The following is a 19,766-nucleotide window of genomic DNA, read 5'->3' as shown; positions in this document are numbered from 1 at the left end:
TGGAAAACAGATCCTTTTCAGCTCCTTAGCACTAGGCTAATGAAATGAGAATACTTGTTGGTGCCAAAGGAGGCAAGACAGAGCTCCATTTTCCAGGCGCATTTATTCTCCAGGCTGCTGTCGATCAGCCTGCTCCCTCGAAGGCCACTTGCTTGTGTGGCAGCACCTGTGTGATGATACTTGCGATTTGCAGTGTGTCCATCTCAGAGCTACTCAAAGCCTTTCCCTTTCGCTCCCGTGGGGTGAGGTAGGAGGATAGATCCTCTTAATAAGGTGTAGGCCCAGCTTTATGTTTTTCTGCCTGTGTTATTTCTGTGTGTTATTCCTCTGAAACAACATTATGAGGTCCAAATCAGAACAGGTTTTAACTCTTGGTCACGAAGTGGGACTTTTCGTGTATTGTGGTCCCATTTTTTAAAGTTTGGAAAACACAGCTTCGTTGTAGTTACTTTTACCAAGCAGACATTGTCTCTCAAAAATGTTTCTACCTATGTCATCTCTACCAGTAACTTTAATAACTCCATGATAGAAATTTGTACTTCCCAAGTCAATGAAATTGCCACCGAGCTGTTTATACAGCAACAAGGTGAATAAAATGTCGTCTTCTTTCCATTAATTTTCATTGACCTTAAGCGACTGACCTTGTATTTCTATGTAGAAGAAACTGACCATGAGTAAACATAAACGTTGCATCTGCTTCTCAGTCTTTATTCTACTGAGGATAGCATGAGCAGCTGGCTATACTTGTGGATTTAGAGTAAGAAGCCATGTCCTATGCGTCTTACCTTAAAGTAAAGCCAAATGATTTGGTTTCAGTTAATCACTGAAAGGCCCTGTGAACTGCCTAGGTTCCTCCTAACTGCGTCTTCTGTACAAGATCTAACATCCCACTGAACTTGGCCATCCATTGGGTCTTGTGGGGCAGGTTGTCTAGTTAGACCTATGATTAGAGGCTCTCACTTCCTGGCCTGCAGGCAGCATTTGTACAACCACATTAACCTGCCCTGGAGACCAAGGCTAAGGGTGTTCCTTTGCTGTGTCAGCCACACTCTGAATCAGGCAGCCACACCAGCAAGAGATGAATATGTATTTCTCTGGTTCCCTCCTGCCTCCAAATGCAGATGAGGGACCTTGCCATTTTTAAAAAAAATTAAAATCAACTGAAGAATTACTTATTTTATTTTATTATTTTTCTCAGGGCTGCGTCCAAAGAGGACTCTACGTTTGGTGCTCTGGACTGCAGAGGAACAAGGTGGAATCGGTGCTTTCCAGTATTATCAGTCACACAAGGTGAGAAAACAGCCATAGATTGCTGGGCATTTGCACATGTGCTGTCAGTGTAAATTCTGTCTTTTGTCCTGAAGACACTCAACAATGGTTTGTGGTAGGCTGACCCTAGCAAACCCCCCTTGGAAAAGTCTTCTTCATCCAGCCCCATAGAGGAGAATGCACTGGTGAGCTGACAGTGCTGTGGTGTGGAGCCAAGGGCGTCTCTCTTTCTGCATCCATCTGTGGCCTTAGAAAAAGCCCCACTGCCACACTGCCACTTTCTTAAAGGCTCTCTCATTCTGGTACACTCATGTATGCTAGAGAAGTAGTAATAGGTCAACATTCCCTCTCCCCACGGAGTCTACTTGCATACTTCGATGCCTTAAGCCCTCCTGGGAGCACTGGTGTTTAAGAGCCAAGGCCTGAGGCCTTGAGTCAGCCAGGAGCATTGATAATAGTGGCCGGAATGGCAGCAGCCAGAGGTCTCAGAGCTGGGTATGTGGAGGATTGCTTGGTTTGACAATGACTATAATAAGACAAAAGTGAAGCTTGAAGCAAGAAGGTGATAGTAGAAGATCATGATTAGAAATATGAGACCACATTTAAGATGGGGACAGGGATATTAATGTCAACAACAACCTTTCAGAGAGGAGAAAGTATACAAGCTCAAAAACACTCTGCATCAAATCCAATGGTTGTTCAAGGAGGATTCCCAAGTCAGTGGTTGTGCTGCGGAGCAGCAGTAGTTGGGCCAAGGAGTGGGGTCTCGTCAGCTGCTGCATCTCCAGATTAGAAGGAAAAGATCTTGCAAGCTTAAATTATTCAAACCTGCCTGATCACTGCACTATACACCTGAAGCTGAACAATAATGAATGCCAACTATAATTATTTATTTATATATATATATATATATATATATATATATATATGTATATATATATATATATATATACATATATATATATATATACTTACAAGAAGTGGAGTACAGCATTAGGAATAGAGACAGTGGAAATGTAATGGCTCTGTGCGATGTCAGAGGGATAGTGGATGGGGGGAGGGGGGTTCACACAGTGTCAGGGATATAAATGATAAACATCTAAGTATTACTTTGTCTTGTGCACCTGAAACTAATAAAATAAATAAATAAATAAACAAAAAATAAATAAAATTTTTAAAATTATTAAAATCAAATAGGTTTATTTGTTTTCTGAATTGTATTTATATCTTTTTGAATCATTTTTCAGTGAGTCTCTACTACCCAATTTCAGTTAGAGCTGAAGAGTAATGAGTTCAGGGTCAGGAATTTGGTCACTAAATATAGTTGTTTACTGTACAAAGGAAAACCACACTTTATGTCCAATTCTTTCACCACTTCAGTTCTTTTGGTCTCACCGGATCCTGGGAAATAAGATAATTCCAGATAAATGTCCTTTGGTTGGTGGGTCACTAACATCAGCCTCTATATGTTGTGGTGGGCTAGAACATCAGATAAGAGTTATTCTAGATTCAGCAACATTCAATTAACATTTCTGACCACCTACTATATCTCATGCACAGTGTTAGGCATTAGGTTTAGTGTCATTAACATGATTAACCCTGACTTCTTGGAAGCTGCAACCTAAAGAAGGACACCAATGACTGAACTTCGATTATAAAGTGTTCTGATAAAGAATAAAGTATGATGGCAGAGACAGGAACCTCCCCTAACCTGGCCTTGGGGAGCAATCACCATAGGATTCATGGAAGAAATGACATCTAAGTGGAGACTTGAAGACTGAATACAAGTAAGCTAAGGAAGAGGATTTAGCCGGCAGGTGGTAAGCACTTCATAGCAAGAACTGTATGTGCAGAGGCTGGAGGTGAAGAGAGCACAGCACACTGAAGACACTGGAGTGACTGGTGCATAAACTATAAGATACATCATGGTAGGAGCATAGAGTAGAGAGGTGAACAAGAACATATAAATCATGTTTACAAGTTTGTACTTCATCCTGATGCAAGAAGAATAACTGGATTATTTTTAAGGAGGAACTTTTAGATTCTATACATCTTGGACCCTATAAAAACAAAATACCCAAAGAACTGTTTTGCAGCATGTTTATTCTCAATAATCTACTGTACTCCAAGAAAAAATACATTGCAATTAAACTTCAATGGATCAGGCTTGAAATTTAGTCAACAACTGAATTTTTATACATCTAAAGAAAGAATGTTTATTTCTCTATAAGTTTTTGAAATTCATAGTAGCCTACTAAAATATATGGGTGAAATCAGAGATGACTTGATTTTAAAATTCCCAGAGATTGAATAGTTTTAAAGGATTTATTCTGTATTCTTATGATTAGCATATTGATAGAAGCATTGTCATGAGCATAATTATTTCTGCGGTGGCTGAGTTTAACTTTAAGTGAATATAACAAGCAAGTCACAAACCAGGGACGACAAATCAGATTGTCTTAGACTTCTCTATAGATTTATTTAAAGTTAGAAAATAGTCAATATCCAATTTACTACAGTCACAACACAGAGAGTCTCTGTTCTAAATAAGGTATGATAACTGCTGAAACAAATAAGCTGTAAAATTTCAGTGGTTTAACATAATAGAAATTTTTTTCGTTCACTTAACATCTAGTCTGCAGGAGGGCTCTGCTCCACATAGTCATTCAGAGATCCAGGTTGATAGACTTTTCAGCAACATGGCTTTTAATATGGCCTTGAGCATCAATATGCAGCTGGCAGTCAGGGAGAGAGTGGGAGGTTTTCAAGGGACACTTCTGGAGGAGGACATGGAGAGACAAAGAGAGAGTTTATGTTTGCTGACCTGAAGTCTGAAAGGAACTTCATCTACCATTAACCATGGTTATCTCTGAGAGAAAACTAGGATTAGGTGGATACAGTGAGTTATATAACTGTATTGTATTAATTTTCATGAAATAAAAATATTATTTTTATAATGAAAAGAAAAATTGAAAGAACAGGAACATCAGTAAACATTTACTTGACAAAAGTTTTTATTTCATTTTAAAGAGAATGTTCTATCTTATAAATCACAAAGACATATATCCTGCCCTCTCCAACAAATACTCACCAAAACACTTAAAGTACAAGCATAGAATTGTTACCACATCTGAGTTTTTCAGGCCTTCATTTTCCCTACTCTCTTCAAATAAGAAACTAGAACTGACCCTAGTTTGGGTGATTGGAGTGCCGTGCTCCTAACACGGAGGTCACCGGTTCGATTCCCACATGAGCCAGTGAGCTGTGCCCTCTACAGCTAAGATTGTGAAAAACAGCTCTCCCTGGAGCTGGACTGCGTGAGCAGCTGGAAGTTGGTGTGTGCTGCCGTGGGCTGCCACGGGCTGTTGTGTGCTGCTGTGGGCTGCTGTGTGCTGTCTTGAGCAGCCAGTGGCCAGAGTCAGTGGGCAGCAGCCAGTGTGAGTGGCTGGTAACCATCGTGAGTGGCCGGTAGCCAAGAGCTGCCGTCGGCTGCTCACTGCATTTGTTCATTTGTTCCTCCTTCTCTAGTCATTATTTCTATTAATAACATCATCATCCTCCCCACCGCCATATATCAAAATGTTGCTGACATTTTCCCTTCATTCTCTTCTTTGTGCCCCACATCTAATAAACAGTAAAGTGCTATTGATTCCATATTCTATCACTTTAGATGCATCCTTCATCTCAAGGCTCTCTGTTGTTTCTCTAGTTCAGGCTTTGCATGATACCCACCGTATCAAGTTAATCTTCCCGAAGCCCAGCTCAAATCCAATACACTCTCTGCCCCCAAGCGAATTCAGTTGTTTTCCAGCACTAATACAATCTAGTTCAAACTCCTTAGCTTCTTGGCCCTTATGGTCCCCCATGCCATGATTTCTCACTATTCTCCTCCATGTCCTCTAGTCTGACAAAAGTGAGGAGCACTTTACACATCACACACTAGCCATTTTTGTGTGTCATTAATCATACGGTTTCTTTTCCTTGAATTCCCTTCCTTCCCATCTCTGCATGTTCTTCAAGGATGAAATCAAATGCCTTCTTTCCCATAGAACATTCTCTGATTAACTCTCCAAACCCTGATTAAACATAATCTCCCTATCCTTGAAACTAATGTAATAACTTATCTAGGCATTTCTAAGGATGTGGAATACTTTCTAATTTATAGGAAGGAAGGAAAGAAGGAAGGAAGAAAGGAAGGAAAGAAGGAAGGAAGGAGGAAGGGAGGGAAATAAAGGAGGTATGGAGGGGAAGAATGGAGGGAGTGAAGGGAAGGGAAGATGGGCAGAGGGAAGAAGGAAGGAAAGCTGGGGGAAAAAAGAAATTACAGTATTTGGCCATAAGGACCTTGCATTTTACTTAAAATTTAACTTTAAACACACACATAAGAAATTTAGTATAGCAAGCAATATATAATGAGGTTCTAAATTATTTCCTAAAAGTATCTTGCTTTTGTGAAAGACTCTATCATTGACAGGATAAGAGTAGTGCAAATGCTTAATACAGTAAATGTAAAGGAGTTAGAAAAGGGATAAATGGCTATGACATGTTAGTCATGAGGAAAGCTCAGGATCTAATCCTTGAGGGATTAGTGGACTTCAGAGAGTAATCAGGAAGGGAGAAAAGGGAAAGATACTCCCCTTCATATTGATGAGAACTGAGTCCCAAGGTATGCCTTTTGCATCAGCATGGGTGATACCACACAGTAAAAGAACTTCTACTTGGGGTGGACTTATTTTTGTGATTTTAAAAATAAAATATTTGAACTTTTAAAATAAAAGTGAAAGGCGTGGAGGGGAGTCATTGTATGGTGACGGATGATAACTAGACTGGGGATGATCACTTTGCAGTGTATACAGATGTCAAATTATGTTGTACACCTGAAATTAATATAATAAGAAATACATAAATAAGAAAACTCTGCTAGTATTTTTATGGTACTGTTGTGGTTATTAGCTATCTATACAAGGGATAATTAAGTTATAGCCTGTGTACCAAATCCAGTTGGCTACCTGTTTATGTACAGACCTCAAGCTAAGAATGATTTTTACATTTTTAACTGACTTTGAGACAAAGATTGTATGTCACCTGCAAAACCTAAAATATTAAATATCAGACCCTTTGCAGAAAAAATTTGCTGATCCTTAATGTATATGATAAAAATCATAAAATATTTTTATTGTTATTTTCATACAATAATTTCTTTATTGATGAAATCATATGGTATTTGTTTTGCTCAGTCTGACACTTTACTCAGCATAATACCTTCTAGGTCCATCCATTTTGTTGCAGATGGCAAGATTTCATTCTTTTTTTATGTCTGAGTAATGTTTCATTGTATATATGTACCACTTCTTTTTATCTGTTCATCTATTGATGGACATTTATGTTGCTTCCATATCTTGGCTACTATAAATAATGCTGCAATGAACATATAGATACATATGTTTGAATCAGTGTTTGGGGTTTCTTCGGGTAAATACCCAGAAGTGGGATTACTGGGTCTTTCTTTGTCTCTTGCTATAGCCTTTGTTTTAAAGTCTATTTTGTCCAGGATAAGTATTGCTACTCCAGATTTTTAAAAAATTTCCTTTTTTCATGAAATATCTTTTTCTATCTCTTTACTTTCAGTCTGTGTGTCTTTTGATCTGAAGTGAGTTTGTTGTAGACAGCATATGTAAGGGTATTCTTTTCTTATCTTTTCAGCGACCTTATGTCCTGTCATTGGAGCATTCAATCCATTTACATTTAAAGTAATTGTTGATAGATATGAAGTTATTGCCATTTTATCATTCATATTTCTTATCTCTTTTTTTTCTTCTTAAAGAATTCCCTTTAACAGTTCTTGTAATACTGGTTTAGTGGTGATGAACTTCTTTAGCTTTTCCCTGTTTGAGAGGCTCTTTATATGTCCTTTGATTCTAAATGACAGCTTTGCTGGGTGGAGTAATCTTGGTTGTAGGTCTTGCTTTTTATTACTGTGTATATTCCATGCCAATCCCTTCTGGTCTGCAACGTTTCTGTTGAGAAATCAGCTGACTGTATTATGGGAGCTCCATTGTAGGAAACTAACTGCTTTTCTCTTGCTGTTTTTAAGATTCTCTCTTTGTCTTTAATTATGGCCCATTAATTATGATGTGTCCTGGTGTGGGCTTCTTTGGGTTAGTCTTGTTTGGGACTCTCTGCACTTCCTGGACTTCTATGTCTATTTTCTTTGTCAGGTGGGGGAAGTTTTCTGTCATATTTTCTTCAAATAGGTTTGCAATTCCTTGCTCTGTCTTCTCCTTCTCTACCCCTATGATGCAAGTGTTGTTACATTTGATGTTGTTCCAGAAGCCCCTTAAAATATCCCCAGTTTTTTTCAATTCTTATTTTTTTTTTTTTTTTTTTTTTTTTGATGTTCTGGTTGGGTATTTTCTGCTACCTGTCTTCCAAATTAATGAGTGAATCCTCTGCTTGATCTATTGATTCCTTCTAGCACATTCTTTATTTCAGTTATTGTATTCTCCATTTCTGACTGGTTCTTTTTTATGTTTTCTGTTCCATTGTTATGTTTCCTATCTCTTTGTTGAAATTCTCACTGAGATCATTGAACATCAGTGTTTTGAACTCTGCATGTGGTAGATTGCTTATCTCCATTTTGTTTAGTACCTTTTCTGTAGCTTTGTTCTTATCTCTCATTTGGAACTTTTTTTTTTTTTTTTTTTTGTCTGTTCATTTTGGCTGCTTCTCTATGTTTATTTCTATATATTAGATAGACTATGTCTCCCGGTCTTGACAGAGTGGGCTTATGTGGTAGGTATCCTGTGAGGCCCAGTGGCACAGTCTCCCTGGTCACCTGAGATGGGTGCTCCAGGTATGTCCCTTGTGTGCATTGTGTGCCTTCCTGTTGTAGTTGACCCTTGGTTGCTGTTTCCATGTCAATGGGAGGGATTGACCAATTGGTTGTAAGGACTGGCTGTGACTACAGTGGAGGAACTGTTGTGCAGGGGCAGACCCTACAGAGCAGGATGCACTTGAGTGTCTCTGGTGCCTGCCCAGTCTGCCCTCTGGATATGTTGTTTGTGGAGGTGGTTTGGTGGTGCTCTGATGTGGTCTGAAGCTGGCTACTGGTTATGTTGCTTCTGGGTTTGGAAGTGTCTCTGGTGCAGCCATTGCCTATGCCCTGCCAGGGGCCACTTTCTATGAGATACAACATGATCTGCAGATGGTTGCCACCTGTACTGGGCTTGGAAGTGCCTGGGAGATGCTGACTTGTGAACTGAAGCCGGATGCAATCAGTGCCAGGTTTGGGGTTCCTTAGCAAGAGGTAGATGCTGCTGGTTTGGGATTACTGAATCTTTGAGAGGTTTTAAGAAAGTCTGTAGCATGAGCCAAAACAGGCCATTTGTATCAAAAAGCCACTGGAAGCAACTTGGGAGGGCCCAAAAATTGGTTGAGGCAGGGTCTCAGGGAATCATTAGGAAGACGCGAACAGTATTAGTCAGGTTGATGCAGACTTAGATATGGTGGCTGCCTGTGAATGCTCACTGGGTTGGGGGAGGGCTCAATGCAAGGACAGTGGCTTCTGCCAGCGCTTCTGTCTGGAAGAAAGCTGTCCCTCCAGCCCTCTCACTGAAGCCAGACAATTCAGTTCAGTTCATCCCTGTATATCCCTGGCACCTTTCCAACTGCTGCCCCAGCACTGGAGCTCAGAGTGAGTGAGTCCATCATCCTGTAACTCTGTACATGGGCTTTTTAAGAAGGATGCCTGGGACGCCAGCAGCCCTCCATCTCACTCAGCCACCACAATCTCCACTGATTTTCACAGACATAAGTTGTGGGGACTTCTCTTCCAGGCACTGGAATCCTGCCATGGGGAGTCTGGTGTTGGATTGGGACTCCTTGCTCTTCAAAGGGATATTCTTCTGATTTTTAACCACCATGTGTAGGTGTGGGATCAGCCCTTTCTGTGTCTCTGCCCGCCCTACCAGTCTTGATATGGCCTCTTCTTTATATCCTTAGTTATAGGAGTTCTGTTCACCTAATTTTCAGATGATTCTTCTACAATTTAGAAGAAATTGTAAGTTGATTTTTCTACAATTTAGTTGAAATTTTGATATGATCCTGGGAGGCAGCAGACAAAGCATTTATCTAATCTGCCATCTTGGACCTTCCTTAATTCCAGTACATTCTTATTTAGTAGCGTTTAAGAGTAAAGTTGGTTATACTTATATAGCTTAAGTTATGGAGAAAAACATTATGTAGAAAATTATTATTCCTTCTTTTTGTTGTGCTGAGTGTATTCTTTCTTCCCTTTAAGAATCTATTCAACAGTGAAAGTTCTATAAAGGCTATTTTGATGGACTCAAATAGCTAAACTTTTGTGGAAATAAAATTAACATTAGCATTTATTATCCTTTTCTTAGTAAATATGTCTTTATTTACAGTCTACTTTTATTAATATATTCATAGAAAAACATAAAAGTAAAGTGATTAAAAATTATATGATAAAACATATTCCCAACTAATTTTCAAAATTTTATTTAGATTACCAGCAACCCTGACTTTATAATTATGAAATGTTATTACAATAATTGTTCACCTTCCTTAATTGTTGTGAAATATGAGGCTATTTGTGGTTTTTGTATAAGTTTCGCAACTTGTGTGCATCTTTATTATGTCTAAAACACTCTTTCCAAGAAAAGAAACTTTTTCTTAAAAAGGTCTATAAGTATTTTGGTTGCAGTTACAAAGTAAAATAATTCAAACAGGGAATACTGAGTTTTTCACTATATTTTGGAATCAACTAGAATAGAAGTCATTCCTGGGGTTGTTCGATCATGTCCTTAACAATTCAGGCCAGAAAGTCCCATAAAGGAAGTATATTCATTTTTGTCATGTTTAAAAATATACTACTTCACATATTTTGACAAGTTGTAAAACGTTCCTAATTATAAAATTCTTTCCACTGATTCTTTTTCTTCGCATTGGCACATGAACTTGAGAATTATTTATATGTATATTGTTTGTGCTTATTGTTTGTTAGAAACTACCAATGAAGTAGGAGACTATCACCAATGCTTATGGGTCAGGGATCCCAAAATAAGGTCCTTTTTGCCCAGTGTTGTTCACACCAATAGAATGAGACTATATTTGGTAAAGCAAAGCAGAAACTTAATTCTTTGATCAAAGAATGGAGAAGGACTAACTTCCACTCTACAGATACTTTCTCTCTGATTTGAGGAAATTAGGAGAGTCTTAAAGGATTGGTGGAAGGTAGGTAGGTTCAGGAGTGGGGATTTCCAAGAAAAAGGTAGAGAGTTCTGTGAGTTGTGATGGAACATGTGTAGTTTCTAAACTTGGAACATGTTCTACTTGGAATATGCCTGGCTATACATTGCATGACTCATTTTAGTGTTAAGTCTCCACCCCTGGACATGATTTTTAGTATGCTAATGGAGGAAAGTTCATCAAAAGGTCACTTGGGAAGGGGATTAGGGCACCATCATGGATCTTCCAGTGCAAAGTGGTTTCTTAGCTGTGGTCCTTGAGTCTCTTATCTGATCCTTGCTGGCAGGATTAGCTCACTATGGAATTTTTGCCATTTCCTGACAAGTTCATCCTCTTTCATCAGGGGATGCAGTGGAGAATGAGAGACGACAAGAAAGCTTATAGAAGTCTAAGGATTAGCTAGTAATATGGTGGCACAACCCAGTGATAAGATTGTACCAATTTACATTCCCACTAGCAACATATCAGAGTCCTCATTGCTCCCCATCTTTCCCAATACATTGTATTATTAGACTTTTTATTTCTGGCCATTCCAGTGGGAACAATATCTTCATATTTTTCAAGGTACTGTCTTGAAGTCTCACAAAAATTGTGCCTCCACTTCTAATGGTCATCATTAGAATGACCATTTCTCTTTCTTGCTTTATTGCCCTAAAACTACCACCTTCATTCTGTGTTCTGCTTTATAATTTAAGGAAGACTGAAGGCTATTTTACCCTGCATGAGGTTTGTGGGGCTGTTAATGGTTAGACTGACCTTATTTCAATTTGGAGGAACATCTTGGAAGAGCAGGATATAGAAATGCCATCCTGCTCATAACCACAGCTGACTTCCTGGAGCAGACTTCACATGGAGGCCGGGGGCTATTGGAACTTAGCCTAAGTAGAGAGTGATCCCCAGAAGGATTTGGAGAAGGACATTTCTCTTATGACCAGAGAATAGATTATTCTAGAAAGAGAGGTGGTGGGAAGGTAACAGAAAATGCCTTTGTGTTATTCTTTATTGATGAAATTATTTTATAAAACTATGAGTTCTTGAATTCAACTTACATTCACTAACAAGGAAATGTCACCACATATAGGAGGATATTATTGTGCTCTAGTGATTTTTAAGATTTTACTTATCTGAGTGGAATTTAACTTTGGAATTTAAAAAATACTATAAATGATTTTATTCAATTTTCAAATCAGTGAATAAAATAAGTGTTGTCCAGATGCCATTTGTCTAATCTGCTTTTCATGGGAACAATGTTACTTTCTTTACTCTTGGAAAGAGAGCAGGATGTCATTTCTCATGTCCTGAAATGTACAAAGGAAGAAAAACAACCTAGAATAGTTTTAACTGGATTGCTAGCATTTTTTCATCTTTTCCATTTTAAGCAAAAATATGATCTGGCATAATTATAATAAGTAAGGTAATCTGGCCTGGAGAAAGCCTCATTACACAAGGTAATCAAATAAAATAGATTGATATGTTCTATCTAGCATGAAAAATATTTTAACCTTTTCCTGATTTATTGAACAAACTACTGGCAATTGAATTACAGGCATTATGAACACTGCTGTGTTCTGGTAGCCATTAATAAAGGCAATATTTTAAATAGGCTTTATTAAATGAAGGATGGAATGTCTGATCACTCTAAATACATCCGTTTATCCTAACTCTAGCCAACTCTAAAACAGAAGAATTTTAAATGAATATGTACGATATTTTGTCAGAATTTCTTGTGTTGCCATGCCGAGGAACAAAATTTCTCTTTACTTACGTAAATATAAAAAAATTCTAGCTTCTTTTAGTAGTGAAGTTCTTGCCAACTCCCCAACCCACATTAGGTTCATGTTTCACTCTGAAAAAAAAAGAAAAGAAAAGAAAAGAAGGGAAGGGAAGGGAAGGGAAGGGAAGGGAAGGGAAGGGAAGGGAAGGGAAGGGAAGGGAAGGGAAGGGAAGGGAAGGGAAGGGAAGGGAAGGGAAGGGAAGGGAAGGGAAGGGAAGGGAAGGGAAGGGAAGGGAAGGGAAGGGAAGGGAAGGGAAGGGAAGGGAAGGGAAGAAAAAAAGGAGTATTTTAGAAATGTGAGAGAAACTTCTTTATGTTATCGGGGTAAATGGTTTTCTTAGGCATTTTTATTTCACCAACCCATTGCCTCTTCATAATGTTAATTTAGCTATGGTGACACTGCTAGAGTGAGAACAGTTTTGTACTCATCTGCAGCTCTAGTTATAAAAATAATAGCCCTGAAATATTCATTCAGCATAATCGTGTCTGGACTATGTCTCCAGAGCGGCCTTATATTGTTAATGTTCCTTGCAGTATAGATGTACTAATCAGAGGTTATTGTCTCAGTCATCACTGCTGGGCTTTTATGCATCCTGTGTTTTTCTGTCAGTGCCTAGATATTTGCATTAGTCTGTCAAGCACATCACAAAATTCGTTTAAATTTTATTTATCTCAGTGTATTCTTGGTCTGGAGCCCCTTGTAGTTCCACCATTCACATAATTTCTACAGCACACCTGGGAGCTCTTTGGGGTTTTATTAGAACTTGTGGGTTTATTGGTTTTTTTTGTTTTTGTGTTGTTTTTGTTTTTTTAAGAAAGGGCTGTCTTTTACATTTGTTTGCTTTCTCCTGTGTAGAATTCCATTATGAACATCAGACTTCAGAATCATCTGTATGTAGGGAATACATTATATATATGAGCCTCAGCAGAGATAGCCCTTGGATATTAGGACAATCACATCCTGCCACCTTGTGAATGAACATGAGTAGGCTCTGACTCACCTCTTTCCTTTGTCTCTCTTTAGAAGGGGTCCTTCTTAACTTGTTTTATTATTATTTTTCCACATAAGAGAAAGTAAATCGTTTAAAAGAAAAAGACTGGCTGTAACAAGTAGAATGGAATATTCCATGTTCCTAAGATGGTGAGACCTTGCCTACAGTTGTGGGGCAATATTTATTATATAATGCCTTATGGTTTCAGATCATAGTGATGTTTGGCTTCAGTGTTGGTTGTAGCCCAATACATGTTAAGAACAATGTCCCAACTTCTATTCTACTATTACTAATCCAAATAAGACAACTGCCTTTCAAGGTGGGATCTGAGAACATTGTGCCAAAGCACTGAGGTTTATTGGGAATTATTGTAGTTAGCATCTTGTCTCATTTATTCTCTATTCCTGAACCCAGGAAGAAGGACTTCAGTTTATATACAGCCTGTTTTACCACCTTACTACAGGGTACCTATGAGGCACAAATAATTTCTGTCTCAGTGCCTCCCTATTATTAACCAGGTCATGATCTGGCATGGAAGGACCCATAGCATATTTAGTGCATGAACATTTTAAGGAAATCAGGTTGGCATACCAAGATACACAAATCTGAATTGAGGTGTCATAGCTTAGGCTTACAAGTGACCTACATGGGTCAGAGCCTTTGGGGCAAAATTGTCCCATCACATGCACTTGGGCCTTACTAAATTACAGAGTCAGCAAACCATTTTTGAATCACCAGCACTATTTTAATTTGCTTAAGACTGGCTTTTTTCCTCCATCTTCTAAATGAGGGATTGGAAAACTTTTTTTAAGTTCAAAATAATAAATATTTTAGGCCTTCAGGCCATATGGTCTTCCTTCTCAGCTCTGTCATTGTAGTGCAAAAGTAGAGACAATACTAGACAGATTTTTCACTCGGGCCATAGTTTGCTGACTCCTGTTGCAAATCCTTATTGGGAAGAACTTTAGAAAACTGTCTTCTGAAGTCTTTTCCAATCTCACAGTCACACCTTTTGATGGGAGAGGTTGGTAGCACATAGTGGAATTCTATCACTTAGACTGTCTTGTATCAAACATTTCGCTGTGTCTCAGTAGGCTTTAATATGACTGTTGTTAATAAACTCAGCACTCGAGAGATTATAGTTGTTTCGTCTTAAGTGTTGGCCAACAGAATACACTATCCCCAGGTAAGTCTGTTGCCTTAATTTTAGCCCAGCCATAGCCAGAGGCTCACAGGGATGTCCAACAGAGGACTCAGCCCAGAGCAGTGGTGACCAAATTCTTGTCTCCCTATGAGAAAGAATTCAAGAGCAAGACAGATGCAAGAAAGCACAAGAAGTTTACCAAAACGAACATAATACACACTTGAAAGGGGAGTGTGGGTGAACTCAGAGAGTAAGTCATGCTGAGAAAGTCCTAGCATAGGTATTTATCCCCTTCAGGGCTGGAATTGGTGACGTCCCATTGATGTGCCTCATCAGTTTCGTCCCAGTAGGTATGATCCTCAGCGTCCCTCTTTTTCTTCCTTATTTGGTTCCTCCAGGACTCTCAGTGGCTCCCGATGCATGATGGAAGTTGTAGTAACCGCAATGTAAATGACATTATAATTAAAGGTCAGGTCCTGATCATAGGGATTAGCTGACCTGTATGATGCTGGTTTGTTTTTCTCCAGTAGCTGCAGGTATTGGATACAGTCACTTGTTATTTGTATAACCACTGAGGCACCTCAAGTTGTATCCTGGAGGGGGTGGTCAATTTCCTAGGCTACTTATCCTGCCTCACAGGCATAGTAACCTGCTTGGAGGAAGGGGTTAACATCCTTTCCCAATATTTCTTAAAGCAGTAATAATATTCAAAAATATATTTTAAAAAGCATATATATTTTTAAAGTCTATACATTGAAGGGTCTTTTAAAGTAATGAACACTCCAATACAACTTGGCAACTTTCATACAAATTCTTAATAATTGTCATTCACCGTTTAACCACATTCTAGTTTTATTCATAGATTTGCCTATAGTATTTCTTTTTTAGACCTGAATTATTTTCTGGGAGAGAGGCTTTTCTCAGGAAACCCCAAGAACATCATGTCCTTTGATAATCGGTAGCCCTGCTGGAAGATTGTTTCCTACTTCTGACTGCTGTGGTTTTTGTGTATTTCTGCTAGACTAATACATAACCATCAAATAAAGAATGATCTGTTGAAGATGGCTTGAGGAATGAGGGGGCAGAATAAAACTAGCCGGTCGTCCGACAAGGTCAATGCTAGAAAGCAGCTACTGGGTGGTGAGCTTGCTTTGTGCTCTGAGAAGCAGTGTCCAGAAGCCAGAATAGGTAGTACTAAAACTATATTACTTTCAGGGCAGAAGATCAACCAAGGAACTGAAAAGCAGAATTGTGGAACTCATTTGTGAGTACAACTTGAGTACGTTTCAGTCTTTGTCTCTGGAACTCGTCCTAATAGGCAATTCCTATAAGCATTAACTCAAGTCCTGTAGTGTCTTAAATGTGCCACTTGTTTCCTGATAGAGTTGATCTTGGTCTGGCTTTCTAACTTCCTTATCAATTAGGACACATTCCTTTTGACTCATCTACTTGTGTGAAAAACATAAAGGCATATTTTTTTCTTAACCAAAAAATTGGAACTTTTACTCTTTATTTTCTATCAGAAAAGCTCACTCTTATATGCTCTTATCAAATGCTTGTCCTACATTTACAATTATTCATTCTAGAAGCTGAGGTGACCCGTAGTTCCTCTAAACTTTCAGAGTTCTCTTAATGGAGAGTTCTCAGAATCAATTTCCAAAGAGGTTTTATACCCCACAGAGCAAAACATATAAACAACAATTCAAATTTTAAAAGCTTAACAAGGCTTTCAACAAAGGTTTAAACTGGTTTTATAATGTGAGTTATTTTGAGATTATACAGAATTCCCATTACTAGTTAAAATGGGAGTATAATTTGCTTTTATAGATTTCTATAGCTTCATTTAATAAAACTCATCCAATGAGAGGCACCATTCCATGAAAACAGAGGCAATACTATGTAAATACTTATGTGTTTCAGGAAGCTCTCCAGGTGTTAACTGAGGGCTGGGAGAATGTATGGCATGCATCCTTCCCCGCTCACTGACATAACTGGATGATATTTTCCCCCTCCAAAACTCTGGAAAGTAGTTTATTATGCCCCACAGAGCCAAATGGGAGGCAATCAAACTATTTCGTCACTTGAATTAAGAAAGGTCAAACAGAAGAAAATGTAATAGGAGATAGAGGGAAAAGTGCTTTGTAAAAATTGTCCATTTTTCCATGTAAGGTAAAATAACTTGTTCTTTTTAATAGATGTGAAAATCCAGTACTAGAAATATTTTGTATACAATTATAAAGGGAAAAGAAACCATCAAGAATTAGATGAAATATTGCCATTTGTGACAACATGGATGGATCTTGAGATTATAATGCTAAGTAAAGTAAGTCAAACAGAAAAAGTCGAGAACAATATGACTTCTTTCATATGTGGGATATAAAACTAAAAGCAACAAAGGAACAAGACAAGCAAATAAAGAAACAAAAACTCATAGACACAGACAACAATTTAGTGGTTACCAGAGGGAAGGGGGGTAGTGGTAGAAGAGGGTAAAGGAGGCCAAATATATGGTGATGGAAGGAGAACTGACTCTGGGTGGTGAGCACAGAATGAGATACATAGATGATGTATTATAAAATTGTACACTTGAAATCTATGTAGTTTTGTTGACTATTGTAACCCCAATAAATTTTAATAAAAAAAGGAAAAAAATTTTTGAAAGTTCCCATTTCCCCAAACAAATACGTAACAAATTCTTACTATTCATAGGATGTCATTGTAATCTCTTGCATCTATATGATCATTTACAAATAAGAGTACTCTTTCATAGACATTGATAATAGTAATGGCCCTGGTCATTGTCAGGCCACATACTGTTTCCCTTATTTCATATATTAAAAAAAGAGACTCAGAGAGGTAAAGAATGCACCCAAGGTTGCACAGCATAGCTAAGAGGTACAGAGGCTGAGCTTGAACCTAGCTTTTCTGTCTCCGACTTCAGCCATAATGAAGTCTATGATCATGTACTTCTCTGCCACTCATCTCAAATATAGAATTTGCCTGTATTTGTACAGTTGACCCTTGAACAATATAGGGGTTAGGGGCACTGACCCCAACTCAGTCAAAAATCTACATATACCTTTGACTCTGCCAAAACTTATCTACTAATAGTCTACTGTTGGCTGGAAGCCTTACCAATAACATAAACAGTCAATTAAAACATGTTTTGTATGTTACATGTATTATATATTCTATTCCTACAATAAAGTGAGCTAGAGAATAGAAAATGTTATTAAGAAAATTATACAGAATAGAAAATACATTTAAAGTATTTATTGAAAAAAAATTATATCTACGTGGTCCTACACAGCTCAAAGCATGTTAAGGGTTGACTGGGTACACATCTAGCCACTTGTCATAGTCTGAAGTACGTGGACACCAATATATGCAGTAACACATGAAAGGATGAATGGAGAAGTCACTTCAAAGTGCTTAGTTTAAAACACATATAGCACAGAATCATATTCTACAACATTTTGGAGGATAGGGACAAGGGATAATGTATAATCATGTAGACATCAGCTGTCACCAATAATTCTTAGTGTTTTATAGATGCATTTTTCTCTAGCGAGTATAAATATGTGTGTATATATATATATATATATATATATATATATATATATATATATATATATATATATATTATATATATTTGTTTATGAAGTTAACTCTAAATCCTGCTACAGTAATAAAAAAATTTTAAATCTTCACTGTAATTTTCTCTTATTTTGAGGCATTTTCTAAGTAAAGTTTTAGCTGGACAGTAGATAAAATCGGAAAACATTCGAAGAGAACTTTTAGTGATATGAAACTCCTTCTCACACGAATAAATGTTAAGATCATCCCACTATTTAAAAGATTGTCTTCAGACCAGAGGCTTCCCAGGTAGCACTTTAGGGCATACCCCCCTGCCTCTAATCTTAAAAGAAAAATGAGAACAAAACTCGAGTCTTTGAGAGATGGGAATAGTATATGTATTTATCTGTTTACATTTTTTCTACATGTGTGAAGCTTAGACACCTAGGAAAATATATCAGGACCAGTCACAAATCGAGTCCAATTTCCCTCTTCTAGAGTAACTCTGCCTGATATACCAAGGACAGGGATACACCAGAATGGAGACCTGCTTTTGCTATTTTTAAAGATTTCCAAGGACAGAGATTTCACCTGTGTCAAATTTTTTTTTAACAGTATCAGACAATGGAATATCCCAGGCCATGTCCACTTAGCAATGTCTTACTTTAAGCATGCAACTTTGAATACTGAAGGAACAATTATAAAAGGTGAGGTTTCCAAACATTAGTGTACCTTAATCCTACCTGCCGTAGTATTTTCTGTGTGAAAGCAGGTGGGTGAACTGTGAATTGCAAAGAGATATTTAAACATTATTTGCCATATAAACTCAAAGAAAAAATGATTTGACACTTGTTTTTTTCCTTTTTTGTTTGTTTTTAAGAAAGTGGACTCTAATTTAGTCATTCCTTGGTGGGATGATAAAACAATTTATAACCTTTAACATGTTCTTTTCTTCATAATTGAGAGCTCAGTTTGTAAGTACTTTAATTGGTAAACTGTTTTTTGAATGTTGGAAAATTGTGTCTACCAAAATGGATTGGTGTTTGCTTGTTCCAATGATCAGTGACTGTGATCAAGAGCTGCCCCTCTTGGGTAGTTCAGCCTGCCAAAGTCTAATACAACAGAAATTGAAAGGAAAATGAACACGAAAGGCATATTCAAGAGTGTAACAAATAGTTGGAACATAAAGCACTAAACCCATTGGCTTCCATAAGAGCTTGGCAGGAAGGCTTTGGCCACATATGTGATTTTTACCTTCTCATCTTTTAAGCAATTACCTTAAATGGCACACTATAGTGATGTTTCCATTGGAAGGTTTGATTTAAATATCTTTTTCTGAATCATCAAGAAAAAGATGGAGCCAACGAAGAGGGGAAAAAATATTGACTTGTACTGTAGTTAATGCCTAATTATGCTGACACTCCCATTGTACAAAAATATTGAGAATGCAAATATAATTTCCCAGCCAATTATTTTCATTATATGGAAGTGACACATGTGAAGTAATAAATTAGCATCGTCATCATAAAAGCCAGCAATTGTGGACTTTCACATTGAAATTTTCAAGTGGAAGGAAGTACACCTTTCTTTTGACTACGATGATTAAGTGAAGAATGCCTTCTATATTTATGTGTAAAATACCACCTGCTTTTAGCAGATATTTGCCATTAAAGTAGGGTGGTGAGCTTTGTGTGACTAAGTTATTACTGACAGGGAGACCCAAGGATGGCAAGGGGCATGG

General features: G+C 37.8%; 1 protein-coding gene across 2 annotated transcripts in view; it reads left to right on the top strand.

The window, feature by feature from the left end:
- CPQ (carboxypeptidase Q) overlaps window positions 1-19,766 on the top strand; it is a 565,463-nt gene that overhangs the window by 429,759 nt on the left and 115,938 nt on the right. For both annotated transcript variants that reach the window (XM_088799038.1, XM_088799039.1), the window contains exon 6: window positions 1,199-1,290. In XM_088799038.1, the coding sequence (XP_088655164.1) occupies window positions 1,199-1,290 (92 nt within the window). The remainder of the gene's footprint in view (window positions 1-1,198; window positions 1,291-19,766) is intronic.

Source organism: Rhinolophus sinicus, chromosome 6 (assembly GCF_057876585.1).
Source record: "Rhinolophus sinicus isolate RSI-liver-muscle chromosome 6, RSI-T2T, whole genome shotgun sequence".
In the NCBI taxonomy this organism is placed as follows: domain Eukaryota; kingdom Metazoa; phylum Chordata; class Mammalia; order Chiroptera; family Rhinolophidae; genus Rhinolophus; species Rhinolophus sinicus.
Note: the sequence above shows the minus strand (reverse complement) of the source record. Positions and strands in the feature narration are given on the sequence as shown.